The sequence below is a fragment of the Petromyzon marinus genome, chromosome 8, assembly GCF_048934315.1.
Source record: "Petromyzon marinus isolate PM22_M1 ecotype Great Lakes invasive population chromosome 8, UKy_Petmar_22M1.pri1.0, whole genome shotgun sequence".
NCBI lineage: Eukaryota > Metazoa > Chordata > Hyperoartia > Petromyzontiformes > Petromyzontidae > Petromyzon > Petromyzon marinus.
In genome coordinates, this window is record NC_133674.1 from 6,651,920 (window position 1) to 6,679,620 (window position 27,701).

At 48.2% G+C, this 27,701-nt stretch overlaps 1 protein-coding gene across 5 annotated transcripts in view; it reads left to right on the forward strand.

Moving 5' to 3' along the window:
- SHLD2 (shieldin complex subunit 2) overlaps positions 1-27,701 on the forward strand; it is a 55,376-nt gene that overhangs the window by 5,017 nt on the left and 22,658 nt on the right. For 4 of the 5 annotated variants that reach the window (XM_076065562.1, XM_076065561.1, XM_076065563.1 and 1 more), the window contains 4 exons: positions 124-241; positions 5,100-7,513; positions 21,651-21,758; positions 24,007-24,204. In XM_076065562.1, coding sequence (XP_075921677.1) covers positions 5,887-7,513; positions 21,651-21,758; positions 24,007-24,204 — 1,933 coding nt within the window. In that variant the 5' untranslated portion in view covers positions 124-241; positions 5,100-5,886. The remainder of the gene's footprint in view (positions 1-123; positions 242-5,099; positions 7,514-21,650; positions 21,759-24,006; positions 24,205-27,701) is intronic. The other variant, XM_076065565.1, reaches the window with a different exon arrangement.

A 27,701-nucleotide genomic window follows, 5' to 3' on the forward strand; every position in this document is an offset into this window, starting at 1 on the left:
GGGTATTGGTAATAGCGCTCATATTTCAGATGGGAAACAATATTTCATGAGTAAAAATATTAATGTATTATTATAACATAAATATTATGTATTGTGCTCACAAGTGCATTCTACTCCTACAAGGCAGCGGTGGGAGAATGGGTTGGAGGATCTTCTGCTGCACTCCCAATCTGCGTCAATCTCAGAGAAGAGCTCCAGGACCTCCGTCATCTTAATAATGCCCTCGGTCTACATTTCTGTGGTGAGGCTTCTTTCAGATGGAGCCTGAGAGTCTATACTGGTTCCGTGAGTTCTCACCTGACTCCTCACCTGACTCAACGAATACTGTAAATATTGAAAAAGTTAGATTTAAAAAAATGTAATCGTGACTATAAATAGTGATAATCGAACCTCGGGGGGGAGGTGGGTCTGGTTGGCTTAGTGTACGTCGTTCTCATTGGTCACACGAATGATGGGGGTTGGGACATTTCCTTGCCCAGCGCTTCTGCGTGTTCTCACTCGTAAGCACTTTATAATATTTTAAGTTTTTGTTCATTTGTTTTAGTAAACCAAAACATCCAGGACGTAGAGCGCTTCGACGAATCGACGTGTAACGTGTTTCTCGAATTGAGCAAGGTTATAGCTGATGGGACGGAATTTACAAAGTCGGGCAGTGTGAGAAAAGCAGGTTAAATGTTTTAACCTGCAGTACTGCGGTTTGACGCGGTACGGACGATAAATGACAGTTTCAGTGGACCGAGTCATCGGCATGGGTGGTATGCACTGCGTGGACTTGGCCACTGAGCTGTGCGGAGTTGGGAATTGATCCAACGTGCCGCGGGGTTTTGCGCGAGGGAACGCCTCTCCATGGCCTGCTCGCTTAACACGCGGTCGGGGTTAGAGGAGAACACAAACACCGCAGTGTTCATGAACGCCCCCCAATGCTCGTTGGCCAAGAGTCGGCCACTACCCCCTGAGACTCCCATCGGCAGCTCCCAAGTTGCGTCAGTTGTGTTCAGTTGGGCTCGGTCGTCTGTATGAACCTCACTGGAATTTAATGACCGGCGATAACTCGCCACCAGCTTCGGTAATTCTGGTCACTGTGGCCACATTTAGAAATTTGAGATGATTTAACGGAGACATTTTTATTCTTATTTATCGTTCACTGTGAGTCTTATCACTAGATTAAATGGGGTGCACCCACCCCATCTCGTCAGATCTCGGAAGCCAAGCAGGCTTGAGCCTGGATAGTGCTGGTACAGGTGACTGCCATGCATAAAACAAGTGGTGTAGGCTATTGTAGGGTTACATTGTCAGCAGAGAGCAGGAGAGAAAAAATGCTTTGTTGTACTGTACCATGTTTCCAACGCCTATACTCTTCAAATAACCCTCACGATCTACATGACGTGGGGAGGCCCTCATCCAGCAGTGGATTGACAAAGGGCTGTAAATTTTTCTAATAAATAATAATTGTTTTGCTTGGTGGTTGGATATATTTGTAAAGGAGACACGAGCTGACAATCTTGAAACAAGCTTTAAAATGTGGGCAGTACAATACAGGATTAATATAATATTACATTGCTATTTACGATTGAGAGGGTATGCATCGGTGGCAATTTAGTGATATCTGAACCCATCGTGCCTCTTTACTCTTCGGTTCTTTCGGTAAAGTCATCACGTAGGTATAAAATAAATTAAATCACGACGTTTCAGGCGCAACATAAGCGCCCGTCATCAGGTGGAAACAACCCCAGCAATAAAAAAATTGCTGAAATGGGCAAAAGGAGGCTGCTTGTGACACGAGGCTATATATACGTAAGAGGGGGGGGAGGAGCCAGGGAGGAGAGATAGAGGGGGTGGGGGAGGTGGGGTAGGGGGCGTGGCGAAGTGCAAGCTCCAACCCGAGCCCGAGTACGACAAAATGCCGGGTCTGGGAAGTGAGCGGGACTGGAGGGTAGGAGGCTGAAGAAACTGGAGATGCGGATATGAAGGCAAACTATAAAGCAGTTAAGGTTTTACCTGGTTAATAACGTCCTTCCAATGATTGCTCAATTTGTACCCATCTTCTGGGTTGAAGTTATGTTTATATATCTGGATGGCTTCATGAACAAAACCTTTGATAGTAGCCCGAAGGTTTGCAGAGCAACCTTGGTCTCAGAACAAAACAATATCATGAGAGCCCACAGCGTTATAGCAATGGTCAGCCACGGCGGAGGTATTGGTCCTGCCGTGTTTCAGATCTGCCTTGTGCTCGCGAACACGGTCCGACACATGTCGTTTCGTTTCCCCAATGTAACAATCACCACAGGAGCAACTTAGTTTGTAGACTCCCGGATATTGCATGTCAGGAATGACATCCTTCACAGATGGGATTAGATCACAAATTTTATGTACTGTATTGAACCGGACCTGGATCTTGTGTTTGTTTAGAATTTTGGAAATCTTTTTAGTAACGCCTGCTATATATGGTAGTGTGATGGTTTTGATCGGATCCTCCCCCCCTCCCTCTTACGTATATATAGCCTCGTGTCACAAGCAGCCTTCTTTTGCCCATTTCAGCAATTTGTTTATTTCTGGGGTTGTTTCCACCTGATGACGGGCACTTGTGTTGCGCCCGAAACGTCGTGATTTAATTTATTTTTTACCTGCGTGATGACTTTACCGAAAGAACCAAAGAGTATGGATTCCTGCAGTCACGAAAACTTCAAATCTAGATTCATCTTGTCTCTTCTTCGTGAACTCGCGCTGACCAGAGTGGTGAAGTATGGTCGGACATTCACCATGACCAACGTGCCGTGGGGAGGCCTTCAATGATGGATGCTCTAAGAGGGCTGAAAATTGTCCTGGACTTCAGCGGTATATATTTTTAAAAGAAGCGTTATTTTGATTCAAAAAAATGTTTGGCTCGAATAAGCTCCTCAAAACGCAAACTGGAAGCCCAGTCGATGTGTTCTAAAGAAGGGTCATTTCCGAAAAGATGTTAGCACAAGCGGTGGACAAATATCATGTGCTGGGTGCGTGCAAGTTATCTCACAATAACTCATTAAAATGGCAAAACTGGGTCAAGAATTGGAACGTGTGGAATTTTCAGGATGGACTCGTTTAAAATTGTTTTGCAAACAGTGATAAGTGCTCGGCGAGTAAATAATCCGTAAATTGTTTCAAGCAGCCCAATAAAATAGAGGAAAGAGCAGAAAAAAATGGACCATTTGTCGTTGGACTCCCTAGGATATTGATATGTTCTTGCAGTAGACAAAACATACTACAGTTGTGGACCAGGAAACTCAAGGTTTCCTTAATATGGCTCCCCCGCACAGTAAATTTTAGAATGTAAAAAACAAATCCGTGTTCACATTGTTCGTACAATGGTTTAACACGTAGGCTTTCGTGACCAATATACAGGGGTTTTTTTTTTGGTTGTAACTACCGACAAAACGTTGTACTCGAATTGTAAGTGTTGTGGGTTTACTCTCCAACACACCAGTGTAACTAGTAACCCATTGGCATGTTTTGTTTACGTGACAAACCTTACTAATTGGCTGTGTCGGCTGGTTTAACGACACATTTATGCGATCTAACTTAAAAAAAAAACTCTTATTGACGTTGTTCGCTGTAAGCTGGTTGGATGCTACTATGGTCCATCAGTATGTGTAGAAATTAGCTAATGGGATGAGGTACCTGCAGCCCGTGACTTCACTTCATACGGCCACAAGAGGTCTGTCGCTTCGAAACGACTCAAAACATGAATAAGCAGGTCTCTTTCATATCTCCGTCACCATGTAAAAAATATATATTTCTTACACAGCCAATCAGCTGCACAGCTTTCTGGGAGTGTGTAATTCCAGCAGCATAGATTCAAGACAAGTAATCTCTGGACCGGTTTCAACGCACATTGTCTCATGAGTAGAGTCAGGCTTGCTTGAATCAAGGGTGAACTGCCGGTCTTACGAGCAAGGCGGGCGAGGACTCTGTCTTTACGCTATGGCGTCCTAGTTTTTCAGCAAAATTAAATAACGCGGAATATGTTGTGTTCTCCGCAATGACGTGAATGATTATTTTGAGTTACGCAAACAATATCATCGGCCTCCAAGTTATATGCGCTAATCATGTTCTCTACTAAACCTAGATTGAAAACTCATTTGTTTAGAACCGCTTTTTGTGTTTAGTTGTCCTTGCCCCGCACCTCCGGTAAGCACGGTTGGCTGTGTAAGGTGCGAAATAAGTTCATCATCCATAATACCAAGTTTTTTGGGTTAGATCGCGTGAATATGTAAATGTGCCGTTAAACCCGCCACCACCCGACACAGCCAATTTCTCAGGTTTGTCACGTAAACAGAGCATGGCAATTCGTCACTAGTACAGCACTAACCGGTGTGTTGGAGAGCCAAGCCACAACATTTACAATCTGAGTACGACGTTTTGCCAGTAATTACAACTAGCTTCATCAGGCGACACACATTTACGCGATCTAACCCAAAAAAAACCCACTATGTATGACATTGGTCGCGAAAGCCTATGCGTTAAACTAAGTTCAACATACATTTCATGCACTCGAGTTGAAATATTTTCCGGCTGACCACAGCGCTGCTAATTTTAACACGCTCGGTCACTTCTCTAAATGCTTGGGCCTTTGCAGTGACAGAAGTGACGAAGGTGCTTGTTAAGGCGTTTCTCCCGACCGGTATTGGAAAGTCATATTTCGCCCTCGACTTGGAAAAGGTTCCCCACCGCTGTTTTTTACGAGGGCTGTATCCAAATATTTCTCCGAGCTATTTGATGAGTCGACTTGACTCATAGCGCGAAGTTTTGTTTCCAATGGAACATCATTTTTCCACTCATCGTTCCACTCTCCTGGCCCGCTACGATCGCATGGATGCTCTCTGGCCATTGCTCATGTAGCGTGATTAATCGTGGGCTCCCGGGGGGGACGACGGGTGCGGTCAAAATGCAAGTCTAGGTGTAATCAAGGAGGTGTAGCACTGATATATATTTTATTATGTGTCAGGAAACTGGCTTGTCGGTTTATTTTTCGTTCTTTTGAAGGCGTAAAATTATCGTAAACATTATTTCGTTTCCAGTTGGCACCACTGAAGCTGAGACTGGTTTCTGTTTCCTGGCAGGATGTTCAGAACCTGGCAAGCCGGGGGGCGGGGGGGGGGGCGGGGGGGTTCCTCTGGACCTTTTTGTGCTGCCAGCCTAATCTACCCACAATGCCGCTACAACCGCCTGTTGGCTGCATCTCTCAACAAATGGAACGTTTGCATCACAGCATTGTCGACGAACTCGCGTGGGATTTTAGCGTTGTAAAAAAAAACATCAGAAACACCTCATGTTTTTAAATGTAACCCCCTTTTTTTACATATAACAATCGATCAATTGTACACTTGAAAGTCTGGGAGCGAATTGTGAATTGTGTGGACAGTTACAATAGAGTGGGGATCTGCTGCCAAAATGAAATATGACAGTGCTGACCGTTGCAAACCCCCGAAACAAATAAAGCAACCGCTGCAAACAATAGCACCGCTTCGATACTCGATGCCAGATATATTTCGTGGATACTCCCCTCTCATGAAAATTCACATCACTGTATATATCGCGCTTCCAATATGGATGTAATGAGTTCCTTCAAATAATTATTTTAACAAGATGGGATTCCAATGCGGGGATAACAATTGCTAATCATGGAAGGCGTAGGCTTAAAACTACACTTGAAAGATCAGTATCTTCCAAACGTCGTGTGAAACTCTGGAGATGAAATGAATACCGTTGAAGAATCATCTTCTTGGCGAGATCTGTCCTTACCGATACTTGCGAAGATATTAAAACGTAGTGTGAGCGGCCCACAAATGTGAGAGCTCCCAAATTTTTCCAACACAACGTAAAGTGTTCGTGTGAAATAATCGAGAAATGAGCGGGTCACGCCGAGTGAGGAGGGTGCACGTGTTCGTGGGTGCCCCCATCGTTAACCCCGATTGTTGTGACATGAGGAACAACGTGCCGGGGTCGTCAAGACCTCCAACGGGCTTCCAGGAATTCCTGTGCACTTGGCAAAAATCCACGTCGCAGCTCCTGCTGAAATGCACCTCAAGTGGCAGTGGCGGCGGTGACGGCAGGATTCCAATGTCGGCTTCTACAGCGGGAAGCGACGCGACCGAGCAAAGGGTGGACCGCGATTGGGAGGATGAGAGCGAGCCTTGCGTGATGGACGGCTCCCAAGAACTCTTCGACTTGCAGCCGTCTCTGCAGGAGTACATCGACAGCACGTTACCCGGGCCGTGCGACGACTTGACCCTCGGCAGCGCCGCCGCTGGCAACCATCACAAATGGTTCACGAATCCATCGGCGAGGACGTTGCAGGCTTCGGGGATCCTCGCGAGCCAGTCCTCCGCCGACGACTATTCCCAAGTAACCTTTCCTTCCCTTCTCACCCAGCAGCCGCCACTGGTTGCGGCGTCGGCCTCGGACCGGCTGCTATCACCTCCGTCGTTGGCAAAATGGAACGAGGAGCCCGGCGGCGGTGGTGGCGCCGGCACCGTCTGCGAGGAGTACCGGCGCGGTCACCCCAGTGGCCGTGACGTCGCGTTCAAGCGTGGCCTCGGTGCCGATGCCGCGGAGCTCGGGCGCACCTCATGCAGCTTCGGCCTAGAGGAGCTAAGTTTCGAAGCGTTTGGATCGGGGGTTCTGTGCTCACAGGTCGTGCCGCCGACCCCCGTGGCGCTCGCCAAGCGCGGCGGAAAGGCGGCTCGGTTGAAACAACACTTCGTTAGGAAGAGGAAGTTGGAACAAGAGGTCAGAGGTCACGGCAAAGCCCTCAGAGGTGAAAATAACAAATTGGCGACTTGTGAAAATGAGAAAGATGCTTCCGTAATTTTGAGTGGAAATGAGAAATGTGAAGTGGAAGCATCCCACCCTTTAACCCAATCCCCTTCTATTGTTGAAACTAAATATGCTATGGGGGGTGCTGGGGAAATTATATCAGAAAATCCACAAACACCAATGCTGCCTTTGCCTGAAATCAATGAGTGTGAGCTTGCAAGTCAAGCCGATTGGGTCGAAGAGGCGGTTTCAGCCACGGACCCAAAAACCGAACGGCCAAGAGATGGCGATGACAGTGAAGCACGGGCGCCGGCGCCGATTGTCTCCGACCTGGGGAGGCTGCTGCAGCGGCAGCAGCAGCAGCAGCAGCGGCAGGAGAGGGCGGCTCGAACGCGGCGCGGCGACCCTCAAATGCGCGCCGTCCACACCACCCCGCTCGCCGAATGCACCGGTGGCGGCGGCCGCGGCGGTCCCGGCAGCGGCAGCGGCCGCGGCGGCAGCTTCGGCGCGAAGCGGCGGAACGTGCTGGTGGCCGTGCTGGCCTGCCTGCCGGTGCGAGACGTGCGAGTGAAGAGAGGCGCATCGGCGGGTCGCTCCGTGCCGGTGGCGGGCGTGGTGGCCACGGACCAGTCGTTGGCGAGCGCCAGGGTGGTGATGTGGAGGCTGGCGGCGTTCTGGGCCCTTCTGCTGACGCCGGGCGACGTCGTCATGCTCACAGGTAAAGTGGCGGCGGCGGGGGGGGAGGGGGTTGCGAGGGGCAACTCTGCCAAGGTGTACGATGCGGCGGCGGCGGTGGCTTTCTCGTGAATGCGGTCCACGTGTCTCCCTGTTCAGATGAGCGATGGAGATGGTGCTCATCTCCTACTGGCGTATCTGAGCCATTTGCAGAAATGACATTCGCATAGGAGCGAGCAGTGCTCATTTTTATTAACAATTGGAAGGGTCATGTGTCGGCACCCTCGATTGGGCTTGAGCAGAAACCATCTCCTTGTGAGTTGAGTGCTTGAACCGCAGTGCTATGTGTGTGCCGCACGTCAAACTGAAATTATTGTGAAGTCTTGGGGAGTCAAGGATGTAATTTGAAAAGTGTATACTGGGTAGAGATGGGGACGAGGCCATGAGGGGTGAAAAATTCGTGGTGATTTTATTAAAAGCCTTGGCTTTGGTCACCAAATATTTCAATTCGTATCATCAAATCGATTGCGACACCTATCTACTGGAGCATTGGCTGACCGGCAGATCCCTCATTCAGCCGGATGTTCTCTTGAACCGTAGACATCACAGTGTCCGTTATAAATTCAAATTAAAAACTGTAATTATATTTTACCAGGTAGAGCCCACTGAGCTATGAGCTCTTTTTTTAGAGGTGACCTAGCCACACATGGTCCCTCATGAAAGTGGCTTATATCATCTAATGTGGGAATTTATAGTCGCAGCCAAATCATCTAAGCGCATGTTTCTAAATGTGGAAGGACAAACCGTAAGAACCCTCAGAAAATTCCATGTGACCCAGGAAGAAAACATATGGACAAATATACAATATTCATTGTACAATATCCAAATGTACAATATCCAGGCATTGTCAGGGTTGGAATCGAACCCAAGACCCCCTGCATACCATGCGAGGGACATAACATCTCCTCGCCACCACGGCACCCCATTAGAAGAAAATAAGTCAAAACGTCGAATAGAACCAAAGAGTAAGTCAAGGTGGGTCGGTGGCTCAGAGGGCTAATGCACCGCCAGTGCACTGATGCAGCACCACTGACATTTCTCGACGCCACCCATGATTAAACTAGAATCTCAAGACGTTTCGGCCACAACACAAGCGGCCTTCATCAGGTGAAGGGACGAGACTGTCTGGAGGACAGTCTGGAGGACAGTCTCGTCCCTTCACCTGATGAAGGCCGCTTGTGTTGTGGCCGAAACGTCGTGAGAATATTATTGTGTTATTTTATTTTATCAATTTATTATTTTATTCTCATTCTACGTGACTTTACCGAAAGAACCAAAGAAGATGAATCCTTGCAGTCACGAAAGCTTTAAATCGAAATTTAGAATCTCAAGGACAAGAAGTTGATGGTTGAAGCTCGGTCACCAATGGCTGTACAAAAACATCTGAAAATAAAAATGTCGAAAGGCAGCGGTGTCAACTGTGTGTGCCGACTGCCGAGTTTGCGTACAGAGGCCTGTTGAAGTGGCCTACAATGGTAGTTCTTGTGACATGATTTTTCCGGGGTTGTTTTCTCACCATCACAAGGTAGGGCACAGGCTCTCTGTGAGCGGAAAACGTCTTTGTCTCGTGACGCGTGACGCAGGTAGCAACACAATTCAAATTGGAAACAAAGCAGAAAATAACCATGAGGAAAATAGGTCGGGTGGTACATTGCCCTGCCGCTCCAATGCCGGTATACGTTGTGTGCAGATGAGGATGATAAAATGCTGTCCCTGGCCTTGGAAAGAGCCCAGCATTGTCTGTGAGAATCCTGCTTCCTGTTTACAGGGTGGGGGTAGGGTGGGGCAGTGGGAATGACAAGCGGTCCACTTGCAATGAACATTTTAACTAATCTGAAACATTATTTTACCAGGTAAAGCCCACTGAGCTATGTAGCTCTTTTTCACAAGTGACCTGGCCACAGATGATAGCTCAACGAAGTTGGCTTATCATCACGTGGATATTTATTGCAGCCAAATACTCTCAACGCATGATTCTAAACATGGAGGGAAAATAGCAGGGGACCCGGAGAGAAATCCACGTGACCAAGGGGAGAACATGCAAACTCCAAATACACAGGCGTCAGCGTCGGGATCAAACCCACGTCCTCCTCCACACCAGACGAGGGAGTTAATATCTCGCTGCCGCGCCGCATTTGAAACGGTCACAAATCCAAAACTTTCTCTTGCACTCCGTGCTTTTCTAAAAGGCGGTCAGTAACGGCTGAGCGCGTTGGTCAAGAATAATTACGGGAGTGTCCAACTGTGAGATGGAGCGATGAAATCATCCCGTGTGCAGGTGCAAGGTGAATTGGGGGGAGGCCTTCATCTAGCACTGGATTGACCATGGCTGCTGCTGCTGATGATGATTGTGTGAAGCCAAATGACCTCACTTTTTCGGGGTGAACAACAATGGTGTCAAAAATGCAGCTCGAGTTATTTAACCATTTTTTTTTCCCCCTATCCTTTCTGTTGATTGTCCCACCGAGGGGGCACTGTGTAAACGTTCCCACAGATACAAAGAGGCCCCTGCATAACTCTTGCACGGCCCCGAATAACAAACTGTGGGTGGGGGGGGCATTGTGCGGCACGGCACTCGCTCGCCGTACCAGGCTACGCCACCCCGCCGTTTCCAAGCCTTCCTTCCATTATTTTCCGCCCGTCCAAGAACAACCGCGCCCACGGCACTGGCGGGGGTGTTTTTTTTTTTTGCGTGTTTTACACGAGGAATGTTTTACAAAAACACTTGGAGCCGCAGTCAAGTAATGTTGTGTGCTGTACGTGTGTATGTTGAACTTCTTTCGCACCGTACGCAGGCGACCGTGCTCGATTGTGTGCTCGCGATTGATCGGCGGTGAGATGAGGTGTGTGCCCCTCTTTGCGTGTTTTTTTTTTAAATGATTAGTACAACCGGACATGTCACAGCAGGTGAGATATCTCCTCATCGGCGTCTTCCTTCTTGAGGCACGTTTTGTATGAAACTATCGATTTACAACAACAACTCCAACACGCTCGTCAATAACACTGTGACGTTATAAGGAAGACAAATATATGAAAATAGGTGATGGTTCGGGCAATTGCCCTTCTTCGTAGCACATGTTTTCTAAATTATTTACTTGCTATGAAGACAAGCCATTGCCCAATACTTCACCTATTGTATATATTTCCATTTAAGCCCACACAGTTTATTGATGAATGTGTTTTGTTGTTATGTGTGCACCACTACCAATGGGAGTACCACTAGATAATTGGAGTAGACTTTAGCTGTGTTGCTGTGTATATATATATCTATCTCTCCGACGCATATTCTGGGTGTACCGCGAGGTGTTTGTTGAGCACGATGGGAGCCTCCGTACGTCACGGCAGGGGCTCGACGTTGAAGAAGCTCCCACCACGCGGAGCGAAACGTCGGACTTCACGCCGAGCAACGCGCGGTACAACCAGAAAATGGAAGAGCGGAGCTCTTGCATTGGTGCAGTATGTTGCCTTCCATTCAGTAAGTTCAGTTTTCCATAAGCACTGCAGCCTGCTTATCATCTTTTTAAACGTGGGCGTTGATACGGAAAATGGAACAAAAGCTGGAAAGCATTGAGAGGTGCGTGCTTGGAATCACGTCTGGAAGACAGGTGGCGAGATGTTACAGTGAGGGAAAAAAGTATTTGATCCCCTGCTGATTTTGTACGTTTGCCCACTGACTAAGAAATGATCAGTCTATAATTTTAATGGTAGGTTTATTTGAACAGTGAGAGACAGAATAACAACAAAAAAATCCAGAAAAACGCATGTCAAAATGATATAAATTCATTTGCATTTTAATGAGGGAAATAAGTATTTGACCCCTCTGCAAAACATGACTTAGTACTTGGTGGCAAAACCCTTGTTGGCAATCACAGAGGTCAGACGTTTCTTGTAGTTGGCCACCAGGTTTGCACACATCTCATGAGGGATTTTGTCCCACTCCTCTTTGCAGATCTTCTCCAAGTCATTAAGGTTTCGAGGCTGACGTTTGGCAACTCGAACCTTCAGCTCCCTCCACATATTTTCTATGGGATTAAGGTCTGGAGACTGGCTAAGCCACTCCAGGACCTTAATGTGCTTCTTCTTGAGCCACTCCTTTGTTGCCTTGGCTGTGTGTTTTGGGTCATTGTCATGCTGGAATACCTATCCACGACCCATTTTCAATGCCCTGGCTGAGGGAAGGAGGTTCTCACCCAAGATTTGACGGTACATGGCCCCGTCCATAGTCCTTTTGATGCGGTGAAGTAGTCCTGTCCCCTTAGCAGAAAACACCCCCAAAGCATAATGTTTCCACCTCCATGTTTGACGGTGGGGATGATGTTCTTGGGGTCATAGCATTCCTCCTCCTCTAAACACGGCGAGTTGAGTTGATGCCAAAGAGCTCCATTTTGGTCTCATCTGACCACAACACTTTCACCCAGTTGTCGTCTGAATCATTCAGATGTTCATTGGCAAACTTCAGACGGGCATGTATATGTGCTTTCTTGAGCAGGGGGACGTTGCGGGCGCTGCAGGATTTCAGTCCTTCACGGCGTAGTGTGTTACCAATTGTTTTCTTGGTGACTGTGGTCCCAGCTGCCTTGAGATCATTCACAAGATCCTCCCCTGTAGTTCTGGGCTGATTCCTCACCGTTCTCATGATCATTGCTACTCCACGGGGTGAGATTTTGCATGGAGCCCCAGACCGAGGGAGATTGACAGTTCTTTTGTGTTTCTTCCATTTGCGAATAATCGCACCAACTGTTGTCACCTTCTCACCAAGCTGCTTGGCAATGGTCTTGTAGCCCATTCCAGCCTTGTGTAGGTCTACAATCTTGTCCCTGACATCCTTGGATAACTCTTTGGTCTTGGCCATGGTGAAGAGTTTGGCATCTGATTGATTGATTGCTTCTGTGGACAGGTGTCTTTTATACAGGTAACAAGTTGAGATTAGGAGCACTCCCTTTAAGAGTGTGCTCCTAATCTCAGCTCGTTACCTGTATAAAAGATACCTGGGAGCCAGAAATCTTTCTGATTGAGAGGGGGTCAAATTCTTTTTCCCTCATTAAAATGCATATCAATTTATAACATTTTTGATATGCGTTTTTCCTGATTTTTGTTGTTATTCTGTCTCTCACTGTTCAAATAAACCTACTATTAAAATTATAGACTGATCATATCTTTATCAGTGGGCAAACGTACAAAATCAGCAGGGGATCAAATACTTTTTTCCCTCACTGTACATATCTCAGTGGGCCTTACCTGGTAAAATAAAAAAATATAGTTAATAGAGCAGAAACAAATGGAATAGAGAACTTACATTAATGAAAGGCATTGGAATTGACTGTTAATGACAGTAAGTGGGCTTGGACAGCACACTTTCGCTAGAAGGGATGATGATGATAGCCAGGAGTCGAGACGAACGACGGAGCTGCAGCCGAAGGAGGGAGCGTGCTTGAGATGACGTCGGCTGCCCGGTCCCCCCCCACCGATGTCCACTGCGAGTGCCCCCCCCCCCCGAGCATGCCTGAGATTTCTCCAGGAACTCCGGCTTCCTCCCACATTACCAAACGAAACTCATCGATGGAATCGGCCAAGCACCCAATGCAGGCTCCTCCTGTAAAAGAGTCTCTTGACTCAAGAGGAGGCTTTTCCTGGGCAAGCGACTTCTCATCATTTGTATTGTTATTCCGGAGGGTGCCTTCCGTGTACGCGGCCGTGTCACTTTCCAAAGCGGCGTACGGGAACGAAGGGGGCATGCTTTTCCAAATGGATCTTTTAAATGTCAGCCTCACCTTGCGACTGACAGCATCTCTGCTTATTTATGCTCCCATTGTGTTGCGCGTAAGTGTTTGCGGAACAGAAAGCGCTGGTCGCGTGCCACGCGCATTCCAGGGCCCCTCCTTCCACTGCGAGGAATTGTCTCTCGGATAGGAAAAATACGTTTTAAGCTTTCTCCCTTTCCTGTCCAAACTGGGGTTGTGTTGGCACCGCAAATGGAGCGGCACCTCGCCGGCACGGCAGAGACAACGAATCCGGCCCCCCCCCCCCCCCACTCCGCGGCGTTTCACCCGCGCGCTGCCCTCTCTCGGCGGAACGATGCAGAGGAACGGTGCGGAAGAACCGTGTGGCGGAATGATCCGGTGCCGGCTGCGGCGTAGCTGACCGATCGAGCAGGCGGTGCAACTGCAATTTTATAAAGCGCCTTTCATCTTGAAGTATCTGAAAGCAAAGTGCGTCAAAATAAAACTTACACTCGCAAGTATAGATATAGAATCTAAGTGAAATAGAAAGCTGATAACAATATAAAATACTTACAATCGAAATTCCAATAAAATGAACAACTATGATAAAAGCGAATAATAATAATAATTACAGAGTAATCCAATCAGACGAGGTTTTTTTTTATTTACAGCGAAACTCTGCAGTACAAAAGTCTGCAGTACAAATAGGGGAGTTTTAAGACCGATTTAAAAAGTGAAACAGACTCGGAATCTTTTATAAACCGAAGAAGGAGATTTCACAATCGCGCAGCCTGGCTGCAGACGGCTCCGTGTCTCCCTTAGAACAACAATACCACAGTGTCCTGTCTTTGGATAGAGCCCATGCCAACCACGTTTCATCCGACTACGCACGGCATATTTCTGCGTTGAGTAACACCGACCCCTGCCAATGGAGTGCACGGTGGCCACAAGATTAGCTTTTTCTACACGCATGTGCTTTCTTTTGGGCGTGGATTTAATGGAATGTCCAGCTTCGTTAGAGAGAAGCTATTTCGTTGTAATTTGTAATGTAGCCTTTTGGGAGAAATCTGCCCAGCCCAAAAAACGTTTCCGTATTGTGATGAGAATAGCACCACTTCGCCGACCAGTACGAACCAGCGTGGTCAAGTATAGTCATGCAACCCACACAACTCCCCTGCGCTCAAGCATATGAATTGGGTGCCATATGATATTGTCTTTACAGAATTATGCAGATTGTATTATCAATTTCTGCACCATATTTACAATTTTATTTAAATATTTATTTTAATATTTACTTTATACGGCACGGTACCCGCCCTAGAACATAACTCTACCTAATATAGCGCATACATTACTCTGCCAGAACCTGCATTGGAAAATCGGTCACCCGTCCAAGTGTAATCCACATCCAAATCTGTTTAGACATCGAACGTAATGAAAGTCCGTGGCTCAGTAAGTTAATTATATTATGCAACGGGCGTGTTTTCTTGCGGAGATTAAATTCCGTACCGGTAAAATTCTCGTTTTGCATTTACAGCGACGGAATGTTCGAAACTGTTCACTGTGCCAGTATAACCACCTCCCCTGCGCATCAGCTGTGCCAGTATAACCACCTGTCCTGCGTGTCAGCTGTGCCAGTATAACCACCTGTCCTGCGCATCAGCTGTGCCAGTATAACCCCATGTCCTGCGTGTCAGCTGTGCCAGTATAACCCCATGTCCTGCGTGCCAGCTGTGTCAGTATAACCACCTGTCCTGCTTGCCAGCTGTGCCAGTATAACCCCATGTCCTGCGTGTCAGCTGTGCCAGTATAACCCCATGTCCTGCGTGCCAGCTGTGTCAGTATAACCACCTGTCCTGCTTGCCAGCTGTGCCAGTATAACCCCATGTCCTGCGCATCAGCTGTGCCAGTATAACCCCATGTCCTGCGCATCAGCTGTGCCAGTATAACCACCTCCCCTGTGCATCAGCTGTGCCAGTATAACCCCATGCCCTGCGTGCCATCTGTGCCAGTATAACCACCTGTCCTGCGTGACATCAGTGCCAGTATAACCCCATGTCCTGCGTGTCAGCTGTGCCAGTATAACCCCATGCCCTGCGTGACAGCTGTGCCAGTATAACCACCTGTCCTGCGTGACAGCTGTGCCAGTATAACCACCTGTCCTGCTTGCCAGCTGTGCCAGTATAACCACCTCCCCTGTGCATCAGCTGTGCCAGTATAACCCCATGCCCTGCGTGACAGCTGTGCCAGTATAACCCTATGCCCTGCGTGCCAGCTGTGTCAGTATAACCCCATGTCCTGCGTGTCAGCTGTGCCAGTATAACCACCTGTCCTGCGTGACAGCTGTGCCAGTATAACCACCTGTCCTGCGCATCAGCTGTGCCAGTATAACCACCTGTCCTGTGCATCAGCTGTGCCAGTATAACCCCATGTCCTGCGTGCCATCAGTGCCAGTATAACCCCATGCCCTGCGTGCCAGCTGTGCCAGTATAACCACCTGTCCTGCTTGCCAGCTGTGCCAGTATAACCCCATGTCCTGCGTGACAGCCTGCCTTGTTTTTCGAGCATGACTTAATACCTATTTAGGAACAAAAAGGAGTGGTTATTAATAAACACTATCCCAAGGGTTGCGTAAAAAAAAAGTTACGTAAGAAAAAACAATGCACAAGAAGGTTTGAACGAACAAACAACGCCGAGTGAGTCACGGTGGTGGTGGTGGGGCACGGGTGCCCGCCCGTCCGTGCGCGTGTGTAGGAAGGAAGGGTTGTACCGCTTCTGCTGCTGCTGCTGCTGCTGCTTCAACGGCTGCCGCTGCTAGCTAGCACGGCAAGCGATAAAATTAAATTGAATGTCTCCGTTCCGGAAAGCGCAGGGCGGTGTTGCGGGCGGAATAGACGCTTTCCACCCCAACAATAACACGCGGCCTGCAGTCGTGTGTTTCCTGCGCGCACACTTGCACGTGTGTGTGTGCGCGTGCAAAGTGAGTGGCCGTGTGTGTGTGTGAGAGCGCACGTGCACACTTACACGCGTATGCACGTGTGCGCACACGTGTAAGAGTGTGTATGCGTGCAAGTGAGTGGCCGTGCATGTGTGTGCGTGCATACTTGCACGTGTGTGTTTGACCAGGTGTGCGTGTACACGCGTTATTGTGTGTGAGCGTGTGTCTTTGGCCCGCCTGCTATGCATCCTGGGTTTATACCAGGCTGGATTGTGTGAGGAGCTCACAAATCCTTGAAAGATCTGAACACATTCCCACCAGTCGGCTCCTCCGGCAGGCAAGGCTGCGTTGGCTAGGTCATGTTGTTCGCATGCCCAACCACCACATGCCCAAGCAGCTTCTGTGTAGCCGGATAGAGGGGGTTAAACGGGCACGACATGGCTTGGAGAGAATATGGACTAATGTGGTACAGGGGGATGTGGATCTGAGTGGACTTGCCGAAGACTGGCACCAGTGGTGTCAAGATCGGCCTCTATGGAGGAGTCTCGTGAAGGACGCTACTGGGCATTTGAAGGCAGTTGCCCAACAACAATGAGTGGAGCACCGAGGGCAAAAATGCACCAAGTTGGCATAGTAGGGGGTACAGCTGGTGCATCTGCCAGTCATCAGCCAAGCCATGGCACCTGAGTCTGTCACATGGTATCCTGTCAGCGCGCCTTCGACACTTCACGTGGCCTCAAAGTGCACTTGGCCTGGCACAGGCGCTGTGGTGACATCACCGTCACTGTGGCAAATGGCGGGTATTCGCATTAGTCTTTGCACGTGTGTGTGTGTTAGCATGATCAAATTCTCAGGAAATCATCAACTACATGAAATGTAACTCAACACAATTTGTCGGATTGTGCACAACACTGCCGCTATATTTATTTTTGTTCTAATTTATCTTTTCATATCGAACAATTCGTCACTTCCCCCATCTCATCTGCAGGCAGGGATCTGGTTTCAGTCTCGCGGCTGAGCAGCCACAGAGCCCGAGCAATAAACCGCACGTTAGCGACACCCTACGAACTCGGTCGCTCGCGTCACCGCCCAGCGCGTTATCAAATCTGAAATCTGCTCTCCCAATGAGCTAAACAGCTCTCTTTCAGAAGTGACCTGGCCAGCTGGCCTTCCACACTCTTGTGGGCTCAAAGTGCACCTTGTCTGGCACAACCCCCATGGTGTTGTCACCACCACTTCGTGGTGAATAGCTCCTGTTGTATGCCAGAGATGTGCTTCAGCAGGGTGGTAGATACTCTTTGGTTCTATTCGGTAAAGTCACGTAGGTAAAAAAATTAAACAACAAAAATCACGACGTTTCGGCCACAACACAAGCGGCCTTCATCAGGTGAAGGGACCAGACTGTCTCGAAGACTGCGCTGGAGTGAAACAGAGCCAAGCTCAGACTACAACCTTTAAGCTGTGTGAAAGGGATTAAGGTGCCTCGACAAAGGAATTAGCATAAAAAATTAGCATTTGATTGGCGGACTTAGCATTATGAAAGGTGTAGCACGCGGCAGTGCACCTTTAAGCTGTGTGAGAGGGATTAAGGTGCCTTGACAAAGGAATTAGCGTAAAAATGAGCATTTGATTGGCGGACTAATCATGATGAAAGGTGTAGCACAGTGATCGGCACCGGCAGTGCACCCGCCTGTGCTGCGAAAGTTTGGGGTACCACTACTTGAAAAAATATACTGTACCAATGAAAATTAGTTTAATGTTTGGTTCGATTTAGAACATCTTTCCAATGGTTGCTTAATTTGAAACCATCTTCTCGGTTGAAATTGTGTCTGTGTTTGTAAATCTGAATTGCCTCGTGAACAAATCTCTGATAAAAACCCGTGGGTTTGCAAAGAACCTTGGTATCGGAGAAAATTATATCGTGATCACCCACAGCGTTGTAACAGTGATCAGCTACGGCAGAAGAATTCGTTCTGCCGTGTTTAAAATCTGATTTGTGCTCGCGAATTCGGTCAGAGACATGTCGCTTCGTCTCCCCGATATAGCAATCACCGCAGGTACAACTCAATTTGTAAACCCCGGGGTACTCTAAGTCAGGAATGACATCCTTCACGGATGGGATCAGATCACGAATTTTATGTACTGTATTGAACCGGACCTGGATCTTGTGTTTGTTTAGAATTTTGGAAATCTTTTTAGTAACGCCTGCTATATATGGTAGTGTGATGGTTTTGACCGGAGTATCAAGTGGTTGTTTCTGTATGGAGGGAGAAACAGCTTGGCAGATGGTACGGTCAGAGTATCCATTCCTTTTGAGGGCCAGGTGTACATGTTTTAATTCACTGGTCAGGTGGTGTTGGTCCGAAATGCAATGAGTCCTATGGTATAATGTTTTGATGAGAGAATTATTTTGGACTGGGTGGTGATGGGAATCAGGCTTCAAGTAGGAATCTGTGTCGGTGGGTTTCCTGTAGACAGAATGCCCCAATGAGCCATCAGGTCTCCTCTCAAACAGAACATCCAAGAATGGTAGCTTGCCATTTTGAATTTGATGGCGGGATGTCTGGAATTTATGTGGTGTAGGAAAAGGTTCAGAGCTGGGAGGCCATGTGGCCAAATGACGAAAGTGTCATCCACATATCTCTTCCACAGGGAAGGTCTGAGGGTGGAAGTCTGGATGACGTCCGATTCAAATTTCTCCATGAAAATATTGGCTATCACTGGTGACAAAGGGGAACCCATGGGAGTACCCTCATTTTGCTTGTAGAAGGAACCATTCCAAGTGAAGTAGGTGTTGGTGAGGCAGTGCCTGACCAGCGTAGGTACCTCGGGGTCTAGTCCATGTTGTACCAAATTTTCAATTATATCAATGGTATCAGGTACCGGGACCTTGGTGAACAAGGAGACCACATCGAAGCTGACGAGGATATCGTCAGGGGACAGTACAACGTCTTTGACCATAGAAACCAATTGGGTTGAGTTAAGTACTGCTGAGGCGGTCTTGCCAGTGAAAGGTAGCAAGGTATCCGACAGAAAACGTGCTAGCTTATAGGTAGGGGAGTTGATCGTGGATACGATGGGTCGTAGTGGAGTGCCTTCTTTATGAATCTTTGGAAGACCATAGAATCTAGGGGGTCTTGCAGCAGAAGGTTTTAGGGAGGGACGTTTAGTTGGTTCAATTAGGGAGGTCGAACTTGTGATGATCTTGGTGCACTGCCGTGTGCTACACCTTTCATCATGCTAAGTCCACCAATCAAATGCTAATTTTTACGCTAATTCCTTTGTCAAGGCACCTTAATCCCTCTCACACAGCTTAAAGGTGCACTGCCGTGTGCTACACCTTTCATCATGCTAAGTCCGCCAATCAAATGCTATTTTTTACGCTAATTCTGTTGTCGAGGCACCTTAATCCCTCTCACACAGCTTAAAGGTGCACTGCCGCGTGCTACACCTTTCATCATGCTAAGTCCGCCAATCAAATGCTAATTTTTTATGCTAATTCCTTTGTCGAGGCACCTTAATCCCTCTCACACAGCTTAAAGGTCGTAGTCTGAACTTGGCTCTGTTTCACTCCAGTGCAGTCTTCGAGACAGTCTGGTCCCTTCACCTGATGAAGGCCGCTTGTGTTGTGGCCGAAACGTCGTGATTTTTGTTGTTTTATTTTTTTACCTACGTGACTTTACCAAATAGAACCAAAGAGTATGGATCCTTGCAGTCACGAAAGCTTCAAATCTAGAAAGGGTGGTAGATGTGGAGGTGATGGTGATAGTAGTCGTGGTGGTAATGTTTGTGGTGTTAGTGAAGAACGTCGTGGTTGTGGAGGTAATAGTGGTTGTGGTTTTTGTGAGTGTGGCGATGGCAGCGGTTGTAATCGTGGTGATGGTAGTAGTAGTGGGGAGCATTGTAGCGGTTAGCACGCTGCGTTACGAACCCAGCGACCCGAGTTTGATTCCTGTTCACGGCTAACACCAGTGATCATTATCTGAACCGGTCCTGGGCCTCCCCAAGGTCGACTCAGCCTCAAATGAAGACCTGATGTGGTGTGTAAACATCGCCACTTGGGAGACAAAGGCGGTCGGGCGTGGTGTTGACCACCCACCCCCTCGTGTACCGTGCCGGCCTTCATAGTTGCTCGCTCACAGCACTTTCCCCAAGTCTGCTAAGGCTATACAGGGGATCTTTGTCTTTTGATAGAAGTCGTATTCGTAGGAGGACTTAACAGGGTGGTAGTTGTGGAGGTTGTGATGGTGGTAATAGTGGCGCAGCTTTTGAGTGTGCAGGCGGTGCAACCGCAGCGGGGCCCACGGTGCTGGAGGATTGTGGTTGTGACCGTGATGGATATCGTGGTGGTGGTGGCGGTGGTTTTAGCGGTGGTGACGGTGATGGCAGTGCTATTGATGAGCTGCAGAGAGAAACTGGCACCCTCTGCTGTTCACGAGCGACATTCTCACGTCGGCTTCTGGCTTGAGACGTCCGTTTAGAACGTGCATTACCGCTCATGAACACAGGTGCGCAAATGTTGATATATTTAAACGTGTAATTTGGTGATGCTGCTGCTGCGTTGGCAGTGGGGCAGAAGCACACTTACCAACAAAAAAATTCAACGCACTCATTAAGAGGAAAGAATATATAGTTCGCGACGTTTCAGGAAATGACCCGACTTCATGTTGCCCTATCAAGCAGGGCCATTGCCTGAAATGTCACCAATTATATATTTCTTTTTTTCAAGGCACTGTTGTTGGCAAGTGCGTTGATATATAGATTATACAGGGTAGCCCAAAAGTCAGCACACATACCGCGAGGTAATTTTTTTATACTTCCAGTTTGTTTGTTGAACTTCTTTCGCACCGTACGTAGCGAACCGCGGGAACCGGAGGTAATGCTTGTGGGTTTGAGGCGAAGCAAATCAGGCAACGGGATTAATAACAAAGTGACGACGTATTTGCGAGACCACGTTAAAGGGGGAGACGTAAATGGGGGGTTTTGCCGTACCGGATTTTGCCAAAGCGTTAGCCAGAGCCGATGGTGAATTATTTAATAGCTGCATCGTTATTACCTAAATGCGTTGCAGGTTCTTTGTGCCACAGTGGTGAGATGTTAACTCCCTCGCCTGGTCTGCAGGAGTTTGTGGGTTCGATCCCGACCCTGAAGCCTGTATATTTGGAGTTTGCATGTCTCTCTCCCTGTGGACGCGTGGATTTTTCTCTGGGTCCTCCTGTTTCACCCTCCACATTTAGAAAAATGCGTTTCGAGTATTTGGCTGCTATCAAGTTACACGTGATAAGTCACTTCGTTGAACTGTCATTGGTGGCCCAGGTCACTTCTGAAAAAGAGCTCTATAGGTCAGTGGGCCTTACATGGTCAAATAAAAAAAATGTAGATTAGTTTTTTTAATAAATGTCCCTTCCGTCGCCCCTCCCCCCCTCTCGTTTTCGCCTGCCCACTCCCCCCCCTCCCCCCAGACGTTTGCCCCCATATGGACACGTGGAGGCAGGAGGAGGTACTGCAGCTGAGCCCAGCGAGCCGCATGCTCAAGCTTGGGCTGTGGCCACTGGTGCAAGCCTCCCACTGTGAGCGACGCACACTCGCACACATTCGCAAATCGCGTTGCGTTACATTTCATGCAGTTGATGATTTCCTGACAATTTGATCCAAGTTACGTGGTTGTATTTGCATGGGTCCTACCAAATAGCTCTGTGGGCTTTTTCCTGGTAAAATAGAATATTTAAATAGTTTTTTTTTTAAATGAAGAGAGAGAGGGGTCTGAAAAGGGTCCCCAATTTATTTCCTACCGACGGGGCCCACGGCACTGCGCGGCGCGTCCCGTTAACGTCCCGTTAACATCCTGCTAGCATCCCACTAACGTCCCTCTAACATCCCGCTAACGTCCCGCTAAAATCCCGCTAACGTCCCGTTAACATCCCGCTAACATCCCGCTAAAATCCCACTAACGTCCCGTTAACATCCCGTTAACATCCCGTTAGTGTCCTGTTAACGTCCCACTAACGTCCCGTTAACATCCCACTAACATCCCATTAACATCCCAATAACGTCCCGTTAACATCCCGCTATTGTCCCGCTAACATCCCACTAACATCCCATTAACGTCCCGTTAACATCCCGTTAACGTCCCGTTAACATCCTGTTAACGTCCCATTTACGTCCCGCTTACGTCCCACTAACGTCTCTCTTACATCCCACTAACGTCCCGTGAACGTACCATTAACATCCCACTAACGTCCCGTTAACATCCCACTAACGTCCCGTTAACGTCCCGTTAACATCCCACTAACGTCCCGCTTACGTCCCGTTAACATCCTGATAACGTCCCGCTAACATCCCACTAACGTCCCGTGAACGTACCATTAACATCCCACTAACGTCCCGTTAACATCCCACTAACGTCCCGTTAACATCCCACTAACGTCCCATTAACATCCCACTAACGTCCCATTAACGTCCCGTTAACATCCCACTAACGTCCCGCTTACGTCCCGTTAACATTCCGCTAACATCCCGTTAACGTCCCGCTTACGTCCCGCTAACGTCCTGTTAACATCCCACTAACGTCCAGTTAACATCCCACTATCGTCCCGTTAACATCCCACTAACGTCCCATTAACGTCCCGTTAACATCCCACTAACGTCCCGTTAACATCCCACTAACGTCCCGCTAACGTCCTGTTAACATCCCACTATCGTCCAGTTAACATCCCACTACCGTCCTGTTAACGTCCCGCTTACGTCCCGCTAACGTCCTGTTAACATCCCACTAACGTCCAGTTAACATCCCACTATCGTCCCGTTAACATCCCGCTAACGTCCCGTTAACGTCCCGTTAACATCCCACTAACGTCCCGTTAACATCCCACTAACGTCCCGCTAACGTGCTGTTAACATCCCACTAACGTCCAGTTAACATCCCACTACCGTCCTGTTAACGTCCCGCTTACGTCCCGCTAACGTCCTGTTAACATCCCACTACCGTCCCGTTAACATCCCACTACCGTCCCGTTAACATCCCGCTAACGTCCCGTTAATGTCCCGTTAACATCCCACTAACGTCCCGTTAACATCCCACTAACGTCCAGTTAACATCCCACTATCGTCCCGTTAACATCCCGCTAACGTCCCATTAACGTCCCGTTAACATCCCACTAACGTCCCGTTAACATCCCACTAACGTCCCGCTAACGTCCTGTTAACATCCCACTACCGTCCCGTTAACATCCCACTACCGTCCCGTTAACATCCCGCTAACGTCCCGTTAACGTCCCGTTAACATCACACTAACGTCCCGTTAACATCCCACTAACGTCCCGTTAACATCCCACTAACGTCCCGTTAACATCCCACTAACGTCCCGTTAACATCCCACTAACGTCCCGTTAACATCCCACTAACGTCCCGTTAACATCCTGCTAACGTCCCGTTAACATCCCACTACCGTCCCGTTAACATCCCACTAACGTCCTGCTAACATCCTGCTAACGTCCCGTTAACGTCCCGCTAACGTCCCGTTAACATCCCACTACTGTCCCGTTAACATCCCACTAACGTCCCGTTAACATCCCACTAACGTCTCGTTAACGTCCCGTTAACATCCCGCTAACGTCCCGTTAACATCCCACTAACGTCCCGTTAACATCCCACTACCGTCCCGTTAACGTCCCGCTTACGTCCCGCTAAGGTCCCGTTAACATCCCGCTACCGTCCCGTTAACATCCCACTAACGTCCCGTTAACGTCCCGCTTACGTCCCGCTAACGTCCCGTTAACACGCACGCCCACGTTGCGCCGGTCTCGCTACGAGCGGCAGGGCGGGAGGTGGTGGACGTGCGCAAGTTGGACGCCCTGCTGCGCCACCTGTCGGAGCGCCACCCGCACCTGGGAGTGGTGGGGCCTCGCCTGGGCCTGGCTCACACGTCGAGCGTGCGCTACCGCGACCCGCGCACCTCTGAGCCCGACTCCATCCTCCATTGCGCCGGCCGGGTTACCGGCGTCGTCACACGCACAGGTGAGGTCATCGGGTCAAGGTCAAAGTCACTGTTTTTGCCTCTTGAACAGTGGGGTGAGCGGTGGATGATTCCCCATTGCCATGGGGGTAATATGAAGAAACGGGTAGACACTCTGGGGATATATTTTATATGACAGCAGTTGGCACTTTGGCCGAGAGGGCTTACAATGGCTGTGCTAGAGACTTCGAGAAAGCGACATTGAGGTGTTGTGTTTGAATTCTGGTTCCAATTGCCTGCAATGAAACCATTTTCTGAATTGTGCGGAGTTGATGGTCTCCGTGCTTTCTTCATGGAAGACAATCCACAGCAGTGTGATTGCGGCCATGCAACACAAACTGTGGGCCATCTAGTCCACCACTGTAGTCTGCACTCATTCACTGAAGGAGGCACAGGTACCCCGCTGAGGCCTACTCATCGTGGCTCGCCGACCTCAACTTGAAAATTTAGCTCCTGAACACAATGCCATCATGCGCAGGAATAGAATTGACCATTCAAGATAAATTTTCCCCACTGTGGTTTTTCACTCAGGATATTTTAAACTAATTCAACAAAACTTTTTTTTTTTTACCAGGTAAGGCCCATTGACCTATATAGCTCTTTTTCAGATGCGACCTGGCCACAAATGGTAGCTCAACAAAGTGGCTTGTGATGTGGACATGTTTTGCAGCCCAATACTCTAAACGCATTGTTTATAAATGTGGAGGGAAAAACCGGAGGACCCGGATAAAAATCCACACGACAATGGGGAGAGAGACATGCAGACTCCAAATATATAGGCACTAGCTGGTTTGCCCGTCCTAGGATGGAAGTTGTAATATTTACGAAGCAATTGAGCAGAGTATAATTGTATCTTGTGTAAATTTAATGGCAGTGAATCTTGCACGAAAGTATGTCATCAAACACTTCACTGCATTTCACTGTAGCACTATGTAACTGACCTTCAATTTGTTCAAATTCACTGCTTTGATACTTTTTCTCTTCTGCATTCGGTCGCTGAGTTTGAAATAAATTATAATTCGATACAATATCTGGAAAATCACAGAGAAATGTCTATTTTTACCATAATGTAGAAGCATAAATTAGACTTACCTTTTGTCTGAAGTGCATTGTTACGTGCAACATGTGTGCTTACCTGCGTAGCAGTATTGTATGGGTCACGTACACTCATCTCTAGTGGCGCCCTCTGTGTAGGGGGCGCAGAACAGCCAAGGGGGCTGTTGAGTGACAGTTGTACGACCCACGACTACAATAAACGTTGACCAGGGGTGAGGGGGCCAGAGCCCACTGAGGGAGGGATTTGGGGGGGGGGCAACGGTCAGACCCAGACCCTCGGGAGAGAGAGGACGTTTGGGAGAGAGGAAGGATATAAAGGGCAGCAGCTCTCCCAGCGTGAGTCAGTCCGCACTCACCTCAAGACCCGAAGACATCGAGATAGCGCCCTGGGACTTCCGACCCCCGGCCCTTGTCAGTGCCAGGTCCGAACGGCCCAGTGGCGGCACCCGTTACCCTGGCAAGGTCGGGTGAGCATGGCCTCCCCTAGGTCCCTTAGCGGAGGAATTCCCGATAGCAGAGTATAGTGTGAGGGCACACTAAGAGTGAGGACGTATCATCTAGGCTATCGGGTGGGAGAGGCCGTTACCTCTCTGTGTTAGGGACGTTCTCTATCGTTAGAGTGAATAAACGGTGTTGCCTACAAAGACGAAGTCTCTGCCTACTTTGTCAACACTACAAAGACACCAAATCCACTTTGTTGCTGCGTGGAATTATTTATTAGATTTACCTTTCAATAAAGAAACGTCAAACTTAAAGCGAATTTGCGGAAAAAAAAAAATTTCCGCTCGACCTTCTTAAGCGTGAATGTAAAAAAATCCACCCGCTCATGAATATTAAAAGACGGGGGTGGGGGCATGTGGAGTGACGTCACACGCGTTACACACAAACAGACATCCTTGGCTCATTATAGTAGCAATCAGGGTCGGGATCAAACCCGCAGCCTTCTGTTTAATAGCCGAGGTAGTTAGCATCTCGCCGTATACAGTCATACCCCTGTTTACGCCGGAAATACGTTCCTGAATTACGGTGCAACAAATATCGGAACGACGTAAATCAAAGCAATTTTTTTCCCGAATCACCAAAATACCGTACGTGAATCATACGTTGTAATCTACAGCACGGTACAGTTCTGTACGTACGATACGCAGTAGTTCGTGTACAGGGTTGGTGGAGGCGAAGACTGAGGCGACGTGAGAGTGGGGGTTGAGGCGATGAAAGTCGTGTAGCGGTGTTAATGATAAAGTTACGACGTATTTGCGTAAAAGGGGGGAGACTTAAATCGGGGGAATTACTTTAAATAGATTTCGATTTAAAGCTTTCGTGACTGCAGGGATTCATATTCTTGGGTCTTTCGGTAAAGTCACGTAGAAGGGAAATAATAAAAATAAAACAATAAAATGATCAAACTTGCTGTCGGTTTCACACCTGATGATGATTGCTTGTGTTGAAATCGAAACGTCGTGAGAATTTTATTGTTTTATTTTTGTTATTTTACTATTTCCCTTCTATGTCACTTTAGCGAAAGAACCAAGAATATTTTAAGTAGATTGAATCGCTATTCGCGGGAAAGATCGCCATCTAGCGTTGGCTGTCAAGGGGCTAATTTGTAATGGCTTCTGTGGACATTCCCACACAACGTGAGGCTTTGCGAATTGGAGAAGAGCCATAAATAAATGTCTTCCTCTTGTGACACGACCACCATAGTACAGTTAGTGTCCAAGCGTGGCGTTCCATTTTCAAAATGATTGCAAGCACATTTTAATTGCACACGTAAAAAAGGACTTAATAACCTGAGGTATTGCGACAAGTGGCGTCAGCGAGCGATCTATTAAGGCCAGCGCAAGGCACACGGAGGTCCTGGGGCGATCGCTGCGCTAGCCCTGCCACCTTTGTCTCCGCGGGACTGTTTTAGGGTTGCAATTTAATGCCGAGCTGACCTAGGCGTGGTCCAGGACCGTATTCGGATGCCGCTTATCTGTGGCCCGGGAATCGAGCTCGCGTTGCTGGCTTTGCGTTTGCTTGCCACTCTAAAAAACGTTCCACCACACACGCGCAAGTTGACACACGGGGATACACACAGCGAAATACGTCGGGTTTATCTCGAATCTGACCACATCACCGGGAATTCGGCCAGTCTCATCAGATCTCGGAAGCTAAAGCAGGTCTGAAACTGGATAATTGTCGGATCGGTCCGTGACCCATCATGCACAAACAGTTTGTCGTCGGTGTTAATATCTCGGTGTGCTCTGCCTGGAAGGATGGGATTGGTTTCGTTTTATTCGTACGTTTTTGGGTGATTTGTTTGCCTTTCCTGTACTCTGCACTCCTATCGTGTTTTTGTATTGTTTGTTGTAACATTCTTACCCGCCCCTACTGGACATCTGTGAAAAAGAGCTTTACAGCTCATCGGATTCATCCAGTAAAAATCAAATATTCAGATTCG